The sequence below is a fragment of the Podarcis pityusensis genome (assembly GCF_964106645.2).
Source record: "Podarcis pityusensis genome assembly, chromosome: 17".
NCBI lineage: Eukaryota > Metazoa > Chordata > Lepidosauria > Squamata > Lacertidae > Podarcis > Podarcis pityusensis.
In genome coordinates this window covers 2,037,883-2,056,007 of record NC_138042.1, presented here as the reverse complement: position 1 = coordinate 2,056,007, position 18,125 = coordinate 2,037,883, and the positions used below count along the sequence as shown (strand labels likewise).

At 45.5% G+C, this 18,125-nt stretch overlaps 1 protein-coding gene across 5 annotated transcripts; it reads left to right on the top strand.

The window, feature by feature from the left end:
* The first annotated feature begins 1,780 nt into the window (after positions 1-1,780).
* IKBKG (inhibitor of nuclear factor kappa B kinase regulatory subunit gamma) lies at positions 1,781-18,068 on the top strand. 5 transcript variants are annotated; one of them, XM_080988420.1, is made up of 15 exons: positions 1,781-2,013; positions 2,558-2,752; positions 5,143-5,348; positions 5,545-5,643; positions 5,868-6,041; positions 10,263-10,324; positions 11,943-12,005; positions 13,274-13,385; positions 13,499-13,617; positions 14,496-14,648; positions 14,740-14,836; positions 15,975-16,124; positions 16,260-16,402; positions 16,830-16,888; positions 17,297-18,068. In XM_080988420.1, exons 2-15 carry the CDS (start codon positions 2,569-2,571, stop codon positions 17,452-17,454), a joined length of 1,779 nt encoding a protein of 592 aa, XP_080844546.1. In that variant the 5' UTR covers positions 1,781-2,013; positions 2,558-2,568; the 3' UTR covers positions 17,455-18,068. The 5 variants fall into 5 exon arrangements, with proteins under 5 accessions (XP_080844546.1, XP_080844545.1, XP_080844542.1 ...); XM_080988419.1 differs by having other exon boundaries at positions 5,140-5,348; positions 13,502-13,617; XM_080988416.1 differs by having other exon boundaries at positions 1,782-2,013; positions 5,140-5,348.
* Positions 18,069-18,125: the final 57 nt, after the last annotated feature.

The window sequence follows — 18,125 nt, the reverse complement described above, 5'->3', positions numbered from 1 at the left end:
TCTCTCCCGTGAAAACCATTTCCTCCACGCTACCCTTTGCCTCTGTTCTATCACTATCCCCTCATGGGAGGAGGGGCTCCCAATCTCCTGCTGTCAAGCTCAGAGTAACTGCTTTGTTAATCACCTAATACTGTACAGAGCTTTTCAAACTTTTAATGTTGGTGATACACTTTTAAGACATGCATCATTTTGTGGCACAGTGATTCAGTTTTACTAGCAAACCGGAGGTTAAATTAACCCGTTTCCAGCCCCAGGAGGAGCACAGGGAGCATTCATGTGACACACCTACACACTGCAGCCGACACACTAATGTGTCACAACACAGTTTGGAAAGCTCTGTTCTATTTACTTTATCCTAAACCTGGGGAAAGGACTGTACAGTAGTTCAGTGGTAGAACATTAAAACCTATTGGGAAGTAAGAACACACAATTGGGATTCAATATGACCTTAACAGACTGGAGAACTAGACCCAAACTAATACAAGGAATTTCAATGTAAGGTTCTGCACTTAGGTAGGAAGAATCAGCTGCACAAATATAAGATGGGGCACACCTGGCTTGCCAATAGTACATGTGATCTAGGGGTCTTAGTAGACCACAAGCTTAACATGAGTCAACAGTGTAGTGCAGCAACAGGAAAAGTGAATGCTATTCTAGGCTGCATCAACCAAAGTATAGTGTTCAGATCAAGGGAAGTAATAGTACCACTCTATTCTGCCACGGTCAGACCACACCTGGAATTCTGTGTCCAGTTCTGGGCCCCACAATTTAAGAATGATATTGTCAAGCTGGAACATGTGTAGAGGAGGGCAACCAGGATGAACAAGGGTCTGGAAACCAAGCCTTATGAGGAATGGTTTGGGGGGTTGGAGATATTTAGCCTGGACAAGAGGAGACGGAGATGAGATATGATAGCCATCTTCCAAAGATGGAACAAACTTGTTTTCTCCTGCTCCAGAGGGTAGGACTTGAACCAATGGCTTCAAGTTACAAGAAAGGAGATTCCGAGTAAACATCAGGAAGAGCTTTCAGACAGTAAGAGCTGTTTGACATTGAACGAGACTCCCACAAGAGCTGATGGACTTTGCTTCCTTGGCATTTTTAAAGCAGAGGTTGGGTGGCCACCTGTCATGGATGCTTTAGTTGAGATTCCTGCATTGCAGAGTGTTGGACTAGATGACCCTTGGGGTCCCTTCCAACTCTACAGTTCTGATTCTATGAAATCAACAGGATTTTCCTTTGAGAAAACATAGTTAGGATTGGGCTATAAAGCTGGAATCCTAAACTTGGGGAAAGGACTGTTCAGCAATTCAGTGGCAGAGCACCTTTTTTGCACACAAAAAACCCCTGGTTCAATTTCCAGCATTTTCAGGTAGGTCTGGGATTGTTCCCCATCTGAAAATCTGGAGAGCTGTAGACAGTAGTGATGGCCCAATGGTCAGACTGGTATGTGGCAACTTCTGATGCTCCTCACATGCTCACTAGGAAGCAATTGCGCAGTGAGACATCTGAATAAAACATGCTTAGGACTGCACTGTAACAGCCCAGAGGTTTCACATGTTTGCTCAGAGAGACATCTGCGTTCAATGGGGCGTCTGAGGCCCGAGTTGAGACTGCAGGCTAAGCGCGCCGGAAGTCCCCGGCAGGGCAGTCTGGCCTCGGAGGGCCTCCGCCCACGTCACTTCCGCCCCGCCTCCTTCTCCCGACATCCCTTTCGAAGAGGCAAACGGCGAACCCGGAAGGAGGAAGCGGGCTCCGAAGCTGAGGCGCGGCTCGTCCCCGCGGCCCCCCCTCCGCCGCCCCGGGCTCGCGCCGCTGCTCAAGCCCCGGAGGGTGAACCCGGCCCCCGAAAGAGGCCGAGGCCTCCGGTGGCCCCGGAGCGGGCGGCCGGCTTCCTGCGGAGCCCCTGGCGGCGCCGGTCTCTCCTGCCCCCCCCGCCGCCCCGGCTGATCTCCCGGGAAGGACTTCGGGTCCCCCAGCCGGCTTGGGGGCGAGGCGGAGACTTGAAGCCAGGTCTGCTGCGTCCCAGCCCCCCACCCTCCCCAGAACTGGGCTTGAACCATTCGCGCTCCCTCTTTGAAACGCAGGAATCCGATTTTCTCTCCCCCACCTCCCCACCTCTTGGTTAGGCGCTGAAAGGCTGCTTCTCTCTATGGCAGGAGATTTTGCCCTATTTCTAACTATGATAAGCCCAGGCCTGGGCAGCAACATTTTGCGGATTGGTTTGATTAAATGCTGCTCTATTGCAAAATGAAAATAAAACAAATCTTTCCATATAGAATGCCATGATGTCAAGAAAGAAGTGTTCTAGCATAGCCTTTTCCCTGGCATACTGATTTTCTGCGTGCAGGGAATGCTTTTGTTTGTTTGTTTGTTTGTATATATGGAGAAGCATTCAGTTGTATGTGCCTCCACCTACAATGTAAAGTGGTACAGCCCAGGTATAGGCAGCTTATCCCAACAGTTATTTTATCTCCAGCTGATGACCTGTAGCTCAATAGATTTCTGTATTTGCTTTTTAAAGGTTTCCGTCTTGACCATTCTCTCCACTCCCCAGAACCTATCTGAATGAGTACAGCCCAAGGGGGCTGGAGTTGTGACATGGTACAACCAGGCGGATGCCCGGGTAATGACTGCGGCATGATGGGCGATGATTCCTCTCTGGGCAAAGCTGCCACCATTCACCTTCCAGCTGAGTTGGCAGGTCATGAGGTTGTGCAGCACTTTCTGGCTGAGAACAGAGATCTCAAAGGTGAGGACCTGGTGAACTGAGTTGGGCATGCAGCTCTGCGTAGAAAATAATCAGTTGGATTGTTGAAATGTTCATTTTTTAATTCCAGCACTCAGTTTGAACTCAGTACATGATTTCCACCATGAGTGTTTCTGTGACTGGGTGCTGTCAGAGTAGGTGGCTCACTACTTGTTGTTTAGTCGTTTAGTCGTGTCTGACTCTTCGTGACCCCCTGGACCAGAGCACGCCAGGCACTCCTGTCTTCCACTGCCTCCCGCAGTTTGGTCAGACTCATGTTTGTAGCTTCGAGAACACTGTCCAACCATCTTGTCCTCTGTCGTCCCCTTCTTCTTGTGCCCTCAATCTTTCCCAACATCAGGGTCTTTTCCAGGGAGTCTTCTCTACTCATGAGGTGGCCAAAGGAATTCTAGTGAGGTGGCTCACTAGAATTGTTTAAATCAGAATTCTGCAACTTAGTGTCCTCCTGATACTTTGGACCCAAACGCCCATCATTCTTAACTATTGGCTATGCTGGCAAGGGCTAATGGGAGTTGTAGTCCAGCTTCTCAAGGGTACCATGTTTGAAAACACTAGTTTAGATTGATCAGATTCTATATTCTCACTTTTGTTAACTTCAGTAGCGCCAGATACATTTGTGAAGTAAAACTCTTGAAGTGGACTTAATGGGATTTGACTCCTGGGAGTGATGTGATGGGTTCAAACTGATATAGCTAAAGTTTGTTCAGCTTGTTTATTTCATTTCAATACTGGCCAGTAACCAAAATTCTCTGGGCTGTTTACAATAAAATATATACCGTATTTTTCGCCCCATAGGATGCACTTTTTCCCCTCCAAAAATGAAGGGGAAATGTGTGTGCGTCCTATGGGGCGAATGCAGGCTTTTGCTGAAGCCTGGAGAGCGAGAGGGGTCGCGCAGATCTCCGCAAGCCGTGGGAGCCCGCGCCGGGCTCCCGCGGCTTGCGGAGAGTTGCCTGCATGCCGAAGGCTGGACGCGCTGAGCTGGGGCTGATGGGCGCATGCTGGCTGGGGCTGATGGGAGTTAAGAGTCCAACAACACTCAGAGAGGGTACATATTCCCCATCCCTTCTCTGAGTAGTTGCTGTTTTTCCATGCCAGAAAAGGACTTATTCATGCATTTTGTTTTAAGGTCCAGGTTTAATTTCATTCGAGATTCCAAAAGGTCCTCCATCCCTAAAACCATTTTGGGATATGCAGGAATATCTTTGTAGCTCTTACTTTCCCAGCATGGGTGGTAAAATGTGGTAGAGAAGAGGTGTTTCAGCCACCTTTGGTAGAATCAGTGTCTATAGCACAGGGACAAACGAGTAAAGTGGGTGGGTGTTGTTAAATCACAACTGATTTGCAGCTGGCAGTAGAAGTATATTAATGCTGATTTTGCTGTGGAACTGGCCTATGAAATACTGTTTATAAAAACAAAAATAAAAAGCAAGCTAAAAGCAGTGGCTTTTGAATCTAAAGTAATTGAAATCTTGCATACCTAAGTTACAGCTGTCTGTTCTTTTTTAATAATGTTTTTATTTATTTTCATGGTACAGAAGATAAATTTTGAGAAAACAATTGTTACAACCATAAACAACAAATAACTTGTCCTGACAAAATTACAGACTTTAATCATGCCATGTGCTGAAGTTTCATTTGATTACTCTAAGAGATCACATCACATTTTCGCATGAGTGCTGGGTGGATTCCTGCCACAGTCTGAACAATTTATGTATTTAATAAATTCTAACCCTTCAGTTCAAAAATATCCTGAGCAAATTTACTTGAGACCGACTTCTTAGTTCTTAGAATGACAGAATAGGTTATTATATACTACTAAAACAGAGAACAGAGAATTCTAGGAGTGTAGACTCTTTTTGCAGAATGGAAGTAAGCAATGGCTTGGTTTACATGTAATGCTATGTAAGCCAAATCACAATTTAACACAAGTGAGCAAACTCTTCCACTGCTCTGCTCCTCCGTTATTTTGTTGATGCACTGCACCAAGCCATTGTTTGGCTTACTATATTTTCCAAACTTGGGCTCTTGGTTTAGCTTTCCCAAGCAAACCACAAGCTGTCAGCCAAATATGCAATTCTATAATTCTATGTTTCTAACCATAGGAGAAACCTTAGCTTGGCTCACCTCAGCAGCAAAATGACAGGAGAGGAGCAAAGCAGTCATAGTCTGCGGGCCCTTGGCTTGCTTGCACAAAGCCATGGTGTGGCTCAGCATTGCATGTGAACAAGGGCTTTGACAGAAGGCACACCCTTCCTTATGCATCTACATTCAGTCCCATAAGCAGACGGAATGGAATGATTCCTTTCCTCGTGGAGAAGCAGGCACATTGATCCCACAAACATCCCTTGTCTCTGTTCTGCTGGTAGAAGCTATCCGACAAAGTAACCACATGCTGCGGGAGCGCTACAAGGAGTTCCTGCAATTCCAGGCTTCCCACAAGGAGGAGAAGGAATTCCTCATGCTCAAGTTCCAGGAAGCCCGACTTGTGGTGGAAAAGCTGCACTTAGAACGCACAGGGCTGAAAAAGCAGTTGGAGCAGGCTGTCCAGGAACTGGAGCGACTGAAGGAGCAACTGGTAAGAGGGAGGGCTGAAGTGTTGAGGTGGGGGCGGGCTCCCTTCAATGCCTCTATCCCATGCTTCTGTTTAAGGGCAGCTCCTCTGACAAAGAAGCTGTGTGTGTTGACATCATGGACAGAGGAGAACCAGGAAAAGCAGTGAAACAATTTTAGTTATTTTATGTGTATCAGATTTTTTGCTTTCCTGCTCACAGACAGCATCTCAGCCATTTCCCAAAGAGAAAGAGACCTCTGGAGCACAAGAGGAGCCAGACACTGTAACCCTTACTCAAGGAGAAGCTGTACTTGCTCTGGTAAGGAGAAGCATTGTGTAGCTAGGTGAGTGGGTGTAAAGTCTGAGCTTGTCCCGAAGAAATAATACAAGTCACAGCTATCAAAGCCACACACACACACACACACACACACACACACATTCTTATCTTGTAGATTGTGCTGGGAGGGTTGGACATTGGATCACAATGGTTGATGTGTTGTAAATTTTCAGTCATGGTTATGCACTTTCCTCTCCCTTTTCCAGGTCCCTGAGATGCCACAGCAGAAAAAGGAGAGGCTGGAGGAGGATTTGAAGGAGCTCCAGGAAGCCAACCAGGTCTTGCAGAAAGACAAGCTGGCATTGCAGGCTGAGATCTGTGCACTGCAACAAGCAGTGAAGGGCACCTCGCCCACAGAAAAGCCTGCAGTAAAGATGAAGGTGAGAGTTGGTGGGGGAAACAACAGAACATGTGAAAGGGTCACGGGTAGGCAATGGAGACAAAGCTCCTATGGAGTTTAGAATAGGGGTGTAACTGTTTGCCTGCAATCCTTCCGTTCTCACCTGCAACCCTGGCACCCCCTTCTTAGGGTCTTTCAACATTGAGAATTGGGCCGTTGAGGCTTAACAAAGATAGATTGAAAATAAATTTTATTGTATAAAAAGGAAATTAGCATACTTATTAATGTTGTTGAACAGAATCCATAAACAATATATTGATGGTAGGCTAAGTTTAAAGCCACTACAAATAGTAAGAACTATTTGTCTTCAAAAAGCATGCCTTGAAACACATGAAAAACCAGGATGCAGTGCAACTGGTCAGCCTAATAGTGGAGGGAGAAAGATGTTTGGCTGAATGAAGGGAAGGGGATGATCTGGCTCGAGGGGTGAAGGTGGTAAGAGAAGGGAAAGGGATACTCGTGAGAGCTTTTAGAAAGGGAAGGTTGTCAAGAGGAGGAGGAAATGAGTTTGGACCGTGATTAAGTGAAGCTCTGGGGAAGTTTTTAAAGTATGAATTGAAAGTGGATGGGGGACTTTGGGGCAATGGCTGAGAGTAAAGATTCCATTCTTGCAGTGGGTGGCTATGGGAAGGAGAATATGAGATTCTGAGGAGAAAAAGCAACAGAAGAAGAAAAGAGCAGTGCAAGGGGACGAAGGAAAGTACAGTGGTACCTCAGTTTACAAACTTAATCCGTTCCGGACGTTCTTAAACCAAAACTGTTCTTAAACTGAGGCGCGCTTTCCTTAATGAGACCTGCTGCTGCCAGTGCCCTTCCACCACTCGGCTTCCATTCTTAGACCGAGATAAAGTTATCAAACCAAGACACTATTTCCGGTTTTGCGGAGTTTGTAAACCAAATTGTTCTTAAACTGGACTGTTCTTAAACCGAGGTACCGCTGTCGATCTCTCCAAGAAACAGGGATCTGATTGGGCTCAAAAGCAGGAAATAGGAGAAGAGTAAAGAGTAAAGGTTTGGCCAGCTGATGGGCTTTCTGAGAGGAAGGGGGACAGTATTTGTCCTTAGTTCTGTGAGGTGGCTGCTTGATGTATTGGAGTTGAGGAAGGAGAAGGGCAGAGGAAAGTCTACAGGAGAGTTCCTGGACAGGAAAAAGATGTCCCTTTGGGATCCAAAAGATTCCTTAGCAACAAGGAATCTTTTGGATCCCAAAGGGACATCCCAAAGGTGAAAAGCATTTCCTTTTAAAACTCGTTGGCCTTAAAAAAAAGAAGAAGAGTGGCAGTGATTGGGAGCGAAGAGTTTTTAAATGGTGATAACCAGGAAGTGGTCTTCCTAAACTTTGGAGAATTGGCTTCCGAAAATGCATTGTTCTTCTGCTGTGCCAAGGGAAGGAGAGATGGGTAGCATAGCTCTTGGGCTCTTCTGGCAGAAGCCTCAGGCTATTGAAACCTCTTGATTTTAAATATTAATTAATTTTCCATATCACCCTTCATCTGACTATCACTGGACAGTTTACAATATAAGAACACAGAAATACCTTCAATAGTAACAAATAAACTACCCCCCCCCCCAGGTTAAAAGGCCTTGGATTTTTAATTTTCCAAAAGGAGAAGGCAAATGTTTTCGCCTGGTGCCAAAAGATATGTAACAAAAGTGTCAGGTGAGCCTCCCTAGGGAGAGCATCCCACAAGCAGGAGCCACCACAGAAAAGGCCCATTTTTGTGTTGCCACCCTCAGGACCCCTCATGGAGGAGGCACATGAAGTTCATATGGGGAGAGTCAGTCCTTGAGGTATTGCGGTCCTAAGCCATTTAAGGCTTTATAGGTCAAAAACAGCAGTTTGAATTGGGCCCGGAAACTAATTGGCAGCCAGTGCAGTTGGGGCATGATTGGAGTTACCGTATTGGACTGAATATAAGCCGCACCCGCAAATAAGCCACACCTTTAAAATTCAAGAAAAAAATTAAAAAGGCAATACCCAAATATAAGCCACCCTCTTAAAATTCTGGAGGCACTCACATCTGTTCCGTTTTACCATATGTCTCTTTCAGCAGCCATATTAGAATCATAGAATAGAATCATAGAGTTGGAAGAGACCACAAGGGCCATCGAGTCCAACCCCCTGCCAAGCAGGAAACACCATCAGAGCACTCCTGACATACGGTTGTCAAGCCTCTGCTTAAAGACCTCCAAAGAAGGAGACTCCACCACACTCCTTGGCAGCAAATTCCACTGTCGAACAGCTCTTACTGTCAGGAAGTTCTTCCTAATGTTTAGGTGGAATCTTCTTTCTTGTAGTTTGGATCCATTGCTCCGTGTCCGCTTCTCTGGAGCAGCAGAAAACAACCTTTCTCCCTCCTCTATGTGACATCCTTTTATATATTTGAACATGGCTATCATATCACCCCTTAACCTCCTCTTCTCCAGGCTAAACATGCCCAGCTCCCTTAGCCGTTCCTCATAAGGCATCGTTTCCAGGCCTTTGACCATTTTGGTTGCCCTCCTCTGGACACGTTCCAATCTGTCAGTGTCCTTCTTGAACTGTGGTGCCCAGAACTGGACACAGTACTCCAGGTGAGGTCTGACCAGAGCAGAATACAGTGGCACTATTACTTCCCTTGATCTAGATGCTATACTCCTATTGATGCAGCCCAGAATTGCATTGGCTTTTTAAGCTGCCGCGTCACACTGTTGGCTCATGTCAAGTTTGTGGTCAACAAAGCCAATTTTCATAAGGTCGCAAGTTTAAACCGCACACTAACTTTTCATGGTTGGAAATTGAAAAAAAAAGTGTGGCTTATATTCGGGCCAATATGGTTTATACTTAAACCTTCTTGCCCCAGTGAGCAACCTGGGTGCTGAATTCTACACCACTTGAAGTTTCCAAATTGTCTGCAGATTATTATAAACTCTAATAATCTAGTTTACTAGAGCAAGACAACCAAAGTTAGGATAGTGACCTGAAACACAGGCCCAGATGAGGGTCTGAGCAAGTGATTTGATGCAGGGAAATATACTGGGAAACATCCATGTCCCTGCACTGACGTCTGCATGCAGATCTAGCAATCATAAGAATCAGTGTTTTCTGACAAACGGTAAGTCCAGTTGTGGCAGAAACGTCTGCTGCCCCAGTGGGAATCCACAATTACCAAGCTCAAAGTCAGCGGTCAACAAACTTTTTCAGCAGGGGGCCGGTCCACCGTCCCTCAGACCTTGTGGGGGGCCGGACTATACTTTGTGGGGAGGGGGGAAATGAACTAATTCCTATGCCCCCGAGATACATTTTAAATAAAAGCACACATTCTACTCACGTAAAAGCACCAGGCAGGCCCCACAAATAACCCAGAGATGCATTTTAAATAAAAGGACACATTCTACTCCTGTAAAAACACACTGATTCCTGGACCGTCCACGGGCTGGACTTAGAAGGCGATTGGCCGGATCCAGCCCCCAGGCCTTAGTTTGCCTACCCATGCTCTAAGTCCACGTGATGTCCTGACACAATGGATACAGCAGCAGAGAAGCTCCAGGACCACCCGCAGTATAAGAACTGTGGCTACTTGTCCACTTGTTTAGCAATCAAACAGATGTCAGTTAGGCACATCCTCTCCTTCCACCAGCACTGTCCTGGTAGGAATGCAGGTGGGCCACCAGCTGAAGCTGATGGAAAGCCCTCTGCACCACTAAGCCCACCTGAGCCTCAGGCGACAGCAAAGGATCCAGAAGTACCCCCAAGCTGCATCCCTGCTCCTTCTGAGGCGTGTGACCCCATCAAGAGCAGGCCACCTCCCAGCCATCTGGTCTAGGGAACCACCCTCTAACAGTGCCACAGTCTTATCTGGATTGAGCTTCAGTTTGATTATCTATTGTGGGGTGAGAGAAGGAAGAATTGGCATTTTAGATGATCATTTCTTGGCTTAACACTAACAGGAGTCTGGTGAAAAGTACAACTGATAAGGGAGGAAGGCAAAGATTTACAGTGAAGGGGATGGCGATCAGTGCAGTTAGCAGGACATATTGCAACTCAGCTTGCTTAAATATGCCTTGTGAGAGTTACAATAAAGGAATCTCTGTTCTTGTCTCTCCCAGCCAAAACAAAAAAATGATACAGGCTATCATTCTTAAAGCAAAATCTGGATTTTGGGGTGTTCCATAACATATTGAATCTGGTAAAGATTAACTTATCTGGTTACCTTTCCAGGAGAATGGAGTTGCAGAAGAACAACCTGTGGAATTGGAATCCTTGCAAGGCTCAGGGGCCAGGTAAGAGCCCCCCAGCATGGAGAAACCAAGAGAATGGTCCTTGGGAAGCCAGACCATATGTGCACCTATTTATTTTATGTTATCAAATTTATAATAACAGACTTATACACTGCCTTTTAGTCAAGTGGCCCAGGTAGTTACAATAAAATATTAAAAACATTACAAAATAACTAATGCCGAAAAATAGCCAAAGGAGCACATTTGTAAAATCAGCATAATCTCATATGAACCCGAATAAAACAGATCAACAAACGTTTAAAAGCCTGGGGAAATAAAAAGGTGTTTCTGGCACTAGGCTAAGACAACAAGATAATGCCTGCCAGGCAAGCCTTTCTAGGGACAGCGCCTCCAAAGCAGGCTGCCAGCCCAGGGTCTTTCCCCCAGTAAACATCTGTAATGTCTTAGAATGGTTGGGGGAACCTGGAGAGGGGCACCTGGTGATCTCATGGGATGCTCCTGTTTATATGCCTGGAGTTCATTTCAGGATGCTTCAGGTTGCAGGCTTTTGTCTAGTGGTACACAGCACCGAGGGCACTGAGGTCCAGCACCGAGGGCCTTCTGGCGGTTCCCTCACTGCGAGAAGCCAAGTTACAGGGAACCAGGCAGAGGGCCTTCTCGGTAGTGGCGCCCTCCCTGTGGAACGCCCTCCCACCAGATGTCAAAGAGAACAACAACTACCAGACTTTTAGAAGACATCTGAAGGCAGCCCTGTTTAGGGAAGCTTTTAATGTTTGATGTATCATAGTATTTTAATATTCTTTTGGAAGCCGCCCAGAGTGGCTGGGGAAACCCAGATGGGCGGGGTATAAATAATAAATTATTATTATTATTATTATTATTACCCATTACTGACTGTTAGATAAGAAAAAATGAAAGAAGCAAGCCCAGCTTTTTCACCAGGTACAGTGGAACCTCAGTTGTTGAATGTAATCCATCCTGGAGGATCGTTCAACATCCGAAATGTTCAACAACTGAGGCACAATTGCTGGTCTGCAATTTCCTTTTAAAAATGGAGAAACACGTCTTGGAAGCCATTCAACTTCCGAGGCGTGTTTGAAATCAAAGCATTCACTTCCGGGTTGTCAGTGTTCAGGTTCCAAATTGTTCAGCTTCTGAAGCGTTCAGCAACTGACGTTCCACTATAGAATTAAGCACCTAGGCAGTTCAGACTGAAACCCAGCATAGTTGTACTTTTGTACCAATAACCTATTGCAGAGCTTTCCAGACTTTTCATGCTGGTGACACACTTTTTAGACATGCATCATTTCGTGACACAGTAATTCAGTTTTACTAGCAAACCAGAGGTTAAACTAACCCCTTTCCAGCCCTGGGAGGAGCGTGGGGAACGCTCGTGTGACACACACTGCAGCCGACAGTGATCACAGCCGAATGTGATTGCCAGCCTTAGTCTCAGAAATCTCATTCTGCACAAAATTCTGGAGTTACCAAAGCCCAGCTTGGCATATGACTAAATGTCAAAGCCAAGACTTAGTGGGCTGGTGTTCTGTGGCTAGAGATTTGAGAGTGTTTGCAACTGGCTGAGAGTTGATGCTGCAAATTAGGTTGTGTGGTGTGTTTTTTTGCAAACTCACAGTGTATTACCTTTCTTTCTTTACAGAAATAGTTCTGGTCAGGACCAGGCTGAAGAGCTATGCAAGAGGCTGAAGGAGGTAGAGGATGAGTAAGTTCATGATAATATGCTTATACTTTCTCAGGTATGTCCAGCCAGAATGCCGGCAGAATGTTGGAAGACATCTAGGGAGTGAAACTTACAGATGTTGGCAAGTAGTGTGTTTTGAGGAGGGGAGAGCCCATAAAGGAGATGTCCATGAATCCAGCTGTTAGTTAGTACAATGAGAGGCAGTCACAGCTGGGGCTATGCAAAAGTCATTTGGCAGGATTTGATCCAGGGAAGCCTCCTTCCACTAAATGAGGCCAAGCGCCCGTCATTTATGTGGCCTGGTCCCTGAAGCAGGTGGGAGGAGTAACTCAATATTGGTTAATCCCTGCCATTTAAGGAGAATGGGCAGAATCCATGTGGCCAGGAAATTGAGGATGGGATGGTAAAATGGTTACTTCTGAGCCAGAAGCCACTGCAAAGTTATTAGCAGTTACTGAGGTGGTAAACCTGCATTTGAGCTGCACCAGCTCACACTGCATGTATGGATTTCATATAATGAAATGCTCATTATATGAACCTATCGTCAGGAAGAGGACTTGGCTAGAATTTCTCTTTGTGATACATTATTTTCTCTGTGCTGTTCATTTATGGAGGAGTGTGCATTCTTGAGTCCCCACCTATAGTGTGAGGTGGTGCAACCGAGACCCAGGATTATTACCTCGGTGAGGAAAATATTTTAGAGCAGGGCTGCTGGAATCTCTGGCCTCCCAGGGGTTGTTGGATTACAGTTCCCATCATCCTTGATCATTGGCTTTGCTGGCTGGAGCTGTTGGGAGTCAAACAATACTTTGAGGGATAAAGGTTTCCCATCAGTGCTCCCGAGTGCGTGTGCATTAACAGAATCATCAGGTCATGACAGAATCATACTTTCCACCTCCTCTCCAACCTTGTGTAAGGACTGTCAGTGGAAGCGTGAAGGACAATAGCAATTTAAGTCTTGGGGGCTGAAGATTGGCAGGTGAAAGGGTATAGTATTTGCAACACCCAAAGCAATGGAAGGTTTTGGAGTATGGAGTGTTGAGGTGGATGCTACTATCCCTCAGAATAATGAGCATTATTGAGTAAATCCTAGGATGAATGTCCTATCCACAAACAACCCCTCCTCCCCCAGTGTAGCTTTGGTAGATCATAACTAGTATATTTTGGACAGGACATCAAGGGTTTGCTACTGAGTGATGGAACCTGTAGTGGCTAGTACTGAAGTAGAGTAGAGGATATGCTATCTTGTGAAGTTCAACAGCCGCACATTTTATCATTCCAACCCCCAGGAGTTCATCCCTTCGTCAACAGCTGGCATCAGCCAGAGAGGAGCTTGTGCGTCTGGCAGCATGGGAGCATGAGACCCAGCAGCAGCTACAAACACTGAGCAAGCAGTTGGAGGTGAATTTTCACTCTAGTATGAAAATCTTGTTCCCACAAGCTTCAGAGGTTCCTGTCTGTCCCACTTCACAGGTACTGACTGACCTGTGATCTGTCTCCCACTCTCATTACAGCAGGCAGGGGAGGACAAGGCCTCAGTAAAGGCTCAGGTGACTTCCTTGTTGGGGGAGTTGCAGGAGAGCCAAAGTCGCCTGGAAACCTGCACACAGGAAAAGAAAGAGCTGGAGGAGAGGTGAGTCACGCAGGAGACTTGTGTGGTCAGGCTGTGTGGTTGGCAAGTGGCTGGAGGGAGGCCTTTTTGCCTGCAGTGATGCAGACATTATGAAACAATGAGCTGGGCCTGCTCTGTGGGACAGGGAGATTGGCTCCACTGTCTTTCCCCCCCAAGCATACTGACCTCAAACTGGAAGAGATCATGTGACGTCCTTTGTGCAGCAGGGGTCTGGATGTGTCCTGTACCTGGCGCCCTAAATCTGGAACAGCCACATTTGCTTGATTAGCTCATGCCTGTGTGAAAAACACTAGGTGTTTTGAATACCAAAATCAAGACCCAGTCTCAGAAAAATATAGGAGACAGCTTTGATCCATTAGAACTGGCAGTCCATTAGAGTGGAAGCCTTTTTTTTTCTTCCAGTGGTTAGGTGTCAAACCAAAAAGCAAGTTGGGAACTGCTGCTGGCCTTCCATGTGCTTTCTCACAGTGTATGGGATCACAAAAATAATGACAAAAAAATGTTGAAGAGCTGGGGATGCTTCTTTGATATTTTCACCTCTGTCACTTGCCTTGGTGAAGAGGTCGGCAGGTTGCTTCTTCAGGAATGCAAGCAGCTATGATGGAAAGGTCAGAGAGAACCCCACCCTCAGTTACATGCACATCCTCAACAGTGGCCCACTTTCCATGTGAAGCCACAGAAGAGGATGACAGCACCGAGTGTTACGATGAAGAAGATTCAAGGAGTTGCGTAGAAAACCTATTGAATCAAACAATGCTGGATCTAGTGCTGTCATGGTACATATTTTCTGGGGTGAAAAGGCAAGGGTAATTCTGTCTACCCAGGAAATCTTGGCTAGCAGGTAAAGAGCTGTATTTGTCTTTTCTGCTGTGCTACAGGGTCCGTGCAGCTGGCGAAAGACTCCAACATCTTGAAAAGGAGGCCGAAGCCCGCACCAAACAGCACAGTGTGCAAGTCGATCAGTTGCGCCTGCAGGTGCAAAATCTAGAAAGTGCCTTGCGAGTGGAGCGGCAGAGCGCCACAGAGGAAAAGTGAGTGAGAGGATGGGAGAGCCAAGAGCCTGGGGGATTTAGCCCTGTGGCAAGTACCTATAAACTGATCTATTCCCTCTCTCCTCTATAGGAGAAAATTAGCTCAGCTGCAGGTGGCCTATCACCAGCTCTTCCAGGAGTATGACTCTCATATCAAAGCCAGTCTAGAAAATGAGAAGTGGAGCCAGGTGGGAGAAATGATGCTTTGGAATGAAAACCTTAATTCTATAAAGGGTCCCTTTTCCACTTTGTCTTGGTGGGGGCGGGGAGGTAGCTTGAGATGTCATGCTTCATTTTTCCTCTAGCAACATGCAGCACCTGATACTTTTTAGAGCTGCCCCATTCCTTCCAACCCACCAGAGTTCCAGTTTTCTCATTTTTCCTGGCATTTGTAAAGCATGTGCCCCCCATTCCTGTGTTGGGGTGGCTAATACATGATCACAGACCGTATCTAGTCCCTTAAAATAAGTTTAATAATAATGACGGCTCCCATGTGTCCCATGCCAAAAGTTGCTTTAGGGCCCCCAGCCCCTCAAATCTGTCCCTCAAAAAAAAATATTAAAAAAATACTATACTGATAATTCCTGTTTATCATTTGCAATAAAGAAATTTGTGCCCAAAGTTGGTTTTAATTCTTAAAAAATATTTACAATTCCTATGCTCTGATGCCAAAAGCGCCCTAATTGCTTTTTTAAACTTGAAAAACTTTGGCAGGTGGCAAGCCCCATGCCAAAGATCATCGTACTCTTATTAAATTTAGTAATAATGAGTGACAAAAATGGTTTAAAATGGGTGTCATTTGTTGAGGGGTCTTTTGGAAGGCTTACCTTCTTTTGCAACAACTTTACACTTCAGCCTTGGCTCCTAGAGGGTTGGTCATTGTGGCCCTGGGCCTGAAAAACTTTAGCCACCCTTGTTCTATATAGTTTAAAAAGGTTTGGAAGGGGCAGTATTTTATTTGATAAAATAGTAATAAGAATAATTTCCTAGTTGTATGGCTTGTGGCGCAGTGGGTTCTCCAGTTACAAAAACAAAAAGGTATGTATGTATATATTGTGTTTATGCATCAGTCACACTAAAGTCAGAAAGAAATTTACAGTATTTCCAAAGTAACTATAGTGGTCTGTTGTACTAAATATAAATGCATACCCTTTGTATACCTTTTTTAAGAGTAATCCCAACAAACTTAATAGACTTTAGTCATGTTAAAAATTAAAACAGGACAGTCTTAGTCTGATTTAATTAATTTAAAACCATTGGCATGCAGTCCCCAGCAGAAAGTTGCCTACAGTGCTGTAGCATTATTGAACTCTGTCCCCTCCTCAGGGTTTGGATGTGCGGGCTGCTGAATTGTCTGAGCAATTACAGCAGGCTGAAGAGGCTCTGGTGGCCAAGCAGGAACTGATTGACAAGCTGAAGGAGGAGGCTGAGCAGCACAAGGCTATCATGGAGACTGTGCCTGTGCTCAAGGCACAGGTGAGTAGGGAATTAAGTTTGCCATGGGGAAGTAGCCATGCTGGAAAAGGGATTGGTGTGTATGTTTGTGGCAACCTGGGGAATGTGAGTAGTGCAGTAAGAGGTAAAGTAGCTGTCACCCTACTTTTTATTCAGGCTGATATCTACAAGACAGACTTCTTGGCAGAGCGTCATGCTCGGGAAAAACTACATGAACAGCGAGAGGCCCTGCTGGAGCAAGTTGCTCAACTGCAGAGAGATTATGAAAAGCTGCAAGCAGAATCTGAGGGAGTCAGACGGTGAGTAGGGGATGGATGAAAACACTGACACACCTAGAATGTAGTAGTTTGTCCACATCAGCTGTGGTGTTGGTATCTGTGTTAAGCTTCTTTTGATTTTGGGCAAGGTATGAAAGTGGTCTGTAGCCAAAGGCAACGAACCTTATACAGTGGTTCCTTGGGTTAAGTACTTAATTCGTTCCGGAGGTCTGTACTTAACCTGCAGCACCACTCTAGCTAATGGGGCCTCCTGCTGCCGCCATGCCACCAGAGTACGATTTCTGTTCTCATCCTGAAGCAAAGTTCTTAACCCGAGGTACTATTTCTGGGTTAGAGGAGTCTAACCTGAAGCGTCTGTAACCCGAGGTACCACTGTACGTCTTTCACTTTTCCTGGGAAAGGGTTAGTATACAAATAAACTGAATTGTGGTTATCTCTCCCTAAACAGTTCTCTGATGGAAGAGATGAGGAATCGCCATTCAGAAATGCGGCCACAACCTCAGCCAGGTGTGTTTTAGTGTTGCTTATCCTTAAGGAAAAAAAAATCAGTTCACACACAAGCACATACTGCTTATGTTATTTCTAATCAATTTGGCTTGTTTTAAGAATTCCTTTAAAAAAACCAAAAACTTTATTGCCTGCCTTTATTTATTGCTGGTTAACCATTCTGGCATCTTGAACCTGCTGTAATCTTTCCACAAGTGTGGCATATATTCCTCCTAAGCATCTAATATTGTGGTTTTTAAATATACTCCAAGCATCCTGAAGAGATTTGTCCCTCTTGATTCCCTCTTCTGCTTTCTTGAAGGAACTTGCAGCTATGAGAACAAATGTGAAGTGTTGTCATCACTGCTAGCATGAGGGAGTAAATATACTGGTGCATGCAGATTGACTGTACTTTTCTTGTCCTTCCAGGTTTCCCGAGGGGTCCTGCCCCATTCCACCCCCAGCTTCTAACAGTGAGAAGACAAAGCCTTGCTGAAGAACCAATTGAGTTCTCTTGTCCCAAGTGCCAGTACAGGGCTCCAGACATGGACACTCTACAAATCCACGTCATGGACTGTATCCAGTGACACTGATTGAGGAAGGGAATGAGTGTTCCATTCTGTGGTATCATTTTGTTGCCTTAAGCCAAACCAGCAGTACAGCTAAGAGTTTACCTTGGAGCAAAGATCATTGACTGTTTCCTCCCTACCTGTATGTCATTAACTTTTTTCCTTCTATGAAAATGGTAAAGCCTGCTGCTGTCCTCCTTCAGAGCCTGGCTACCATAGCCATGGGGTTTTCACTGTTTTAGGTTTGTGTGAAATAATGTGTTTGATCTACTGTATGTCAGGAGGATTCAGCCACCCCTTTAACATAACAAACAATACATATCTCGGTAGCTCTTTTAAGGGTGCTTCTCCATGAAGACTGCTCATTCTTGCTTTCTCTAAGTGCCTCCCAAGATACAGGAAGAATTCTCCAAGCTACATACCCTAACTGTGCCTTACACATTTCCTTAGCCAAGCTGTGATGAGGAAGCCCATGCAATAGAGAAAGAGAATAGTTTATTTCTTTTGCTTTCCAAGAGGTATGCCCAGTTGAAACTGCTTATTGGGGTTAGTTACCAGTATTTCTACAGTATGAAGAGTCACTATACGACTCCTACTTTCTCTAAAGTCAATTAAAGTAAAGTTCAAGATCAGCAATGACTTTTCTACTTATACCTGGCATATTCCCTCCTCTGTTAACAGTGTGTAAG

Coding starts and splice junctions, on each gene's coding strand:
- IKBKG (XM_080988416.1), top strand. CDS start 2,569: ATGAGTACAGCCCAAGGGGGCTGGAGTTGTGACATGGTACAACCAGGC. Junction 13,386..13,498: donor CACTGAGCAAGCAGTTGGAG/GTGAATTTTCAC, acceptor CTCTCATTACAG/CAGGCAGGGGAGGACAAGGC. Junction 13,618..14,495: donor AAGAAAGAGCTGGAGGAGAG/GTGAGTCACGCA, acceptor GCTGTGCTACAG/GGTCCGTGCAGCTGGCGAAA.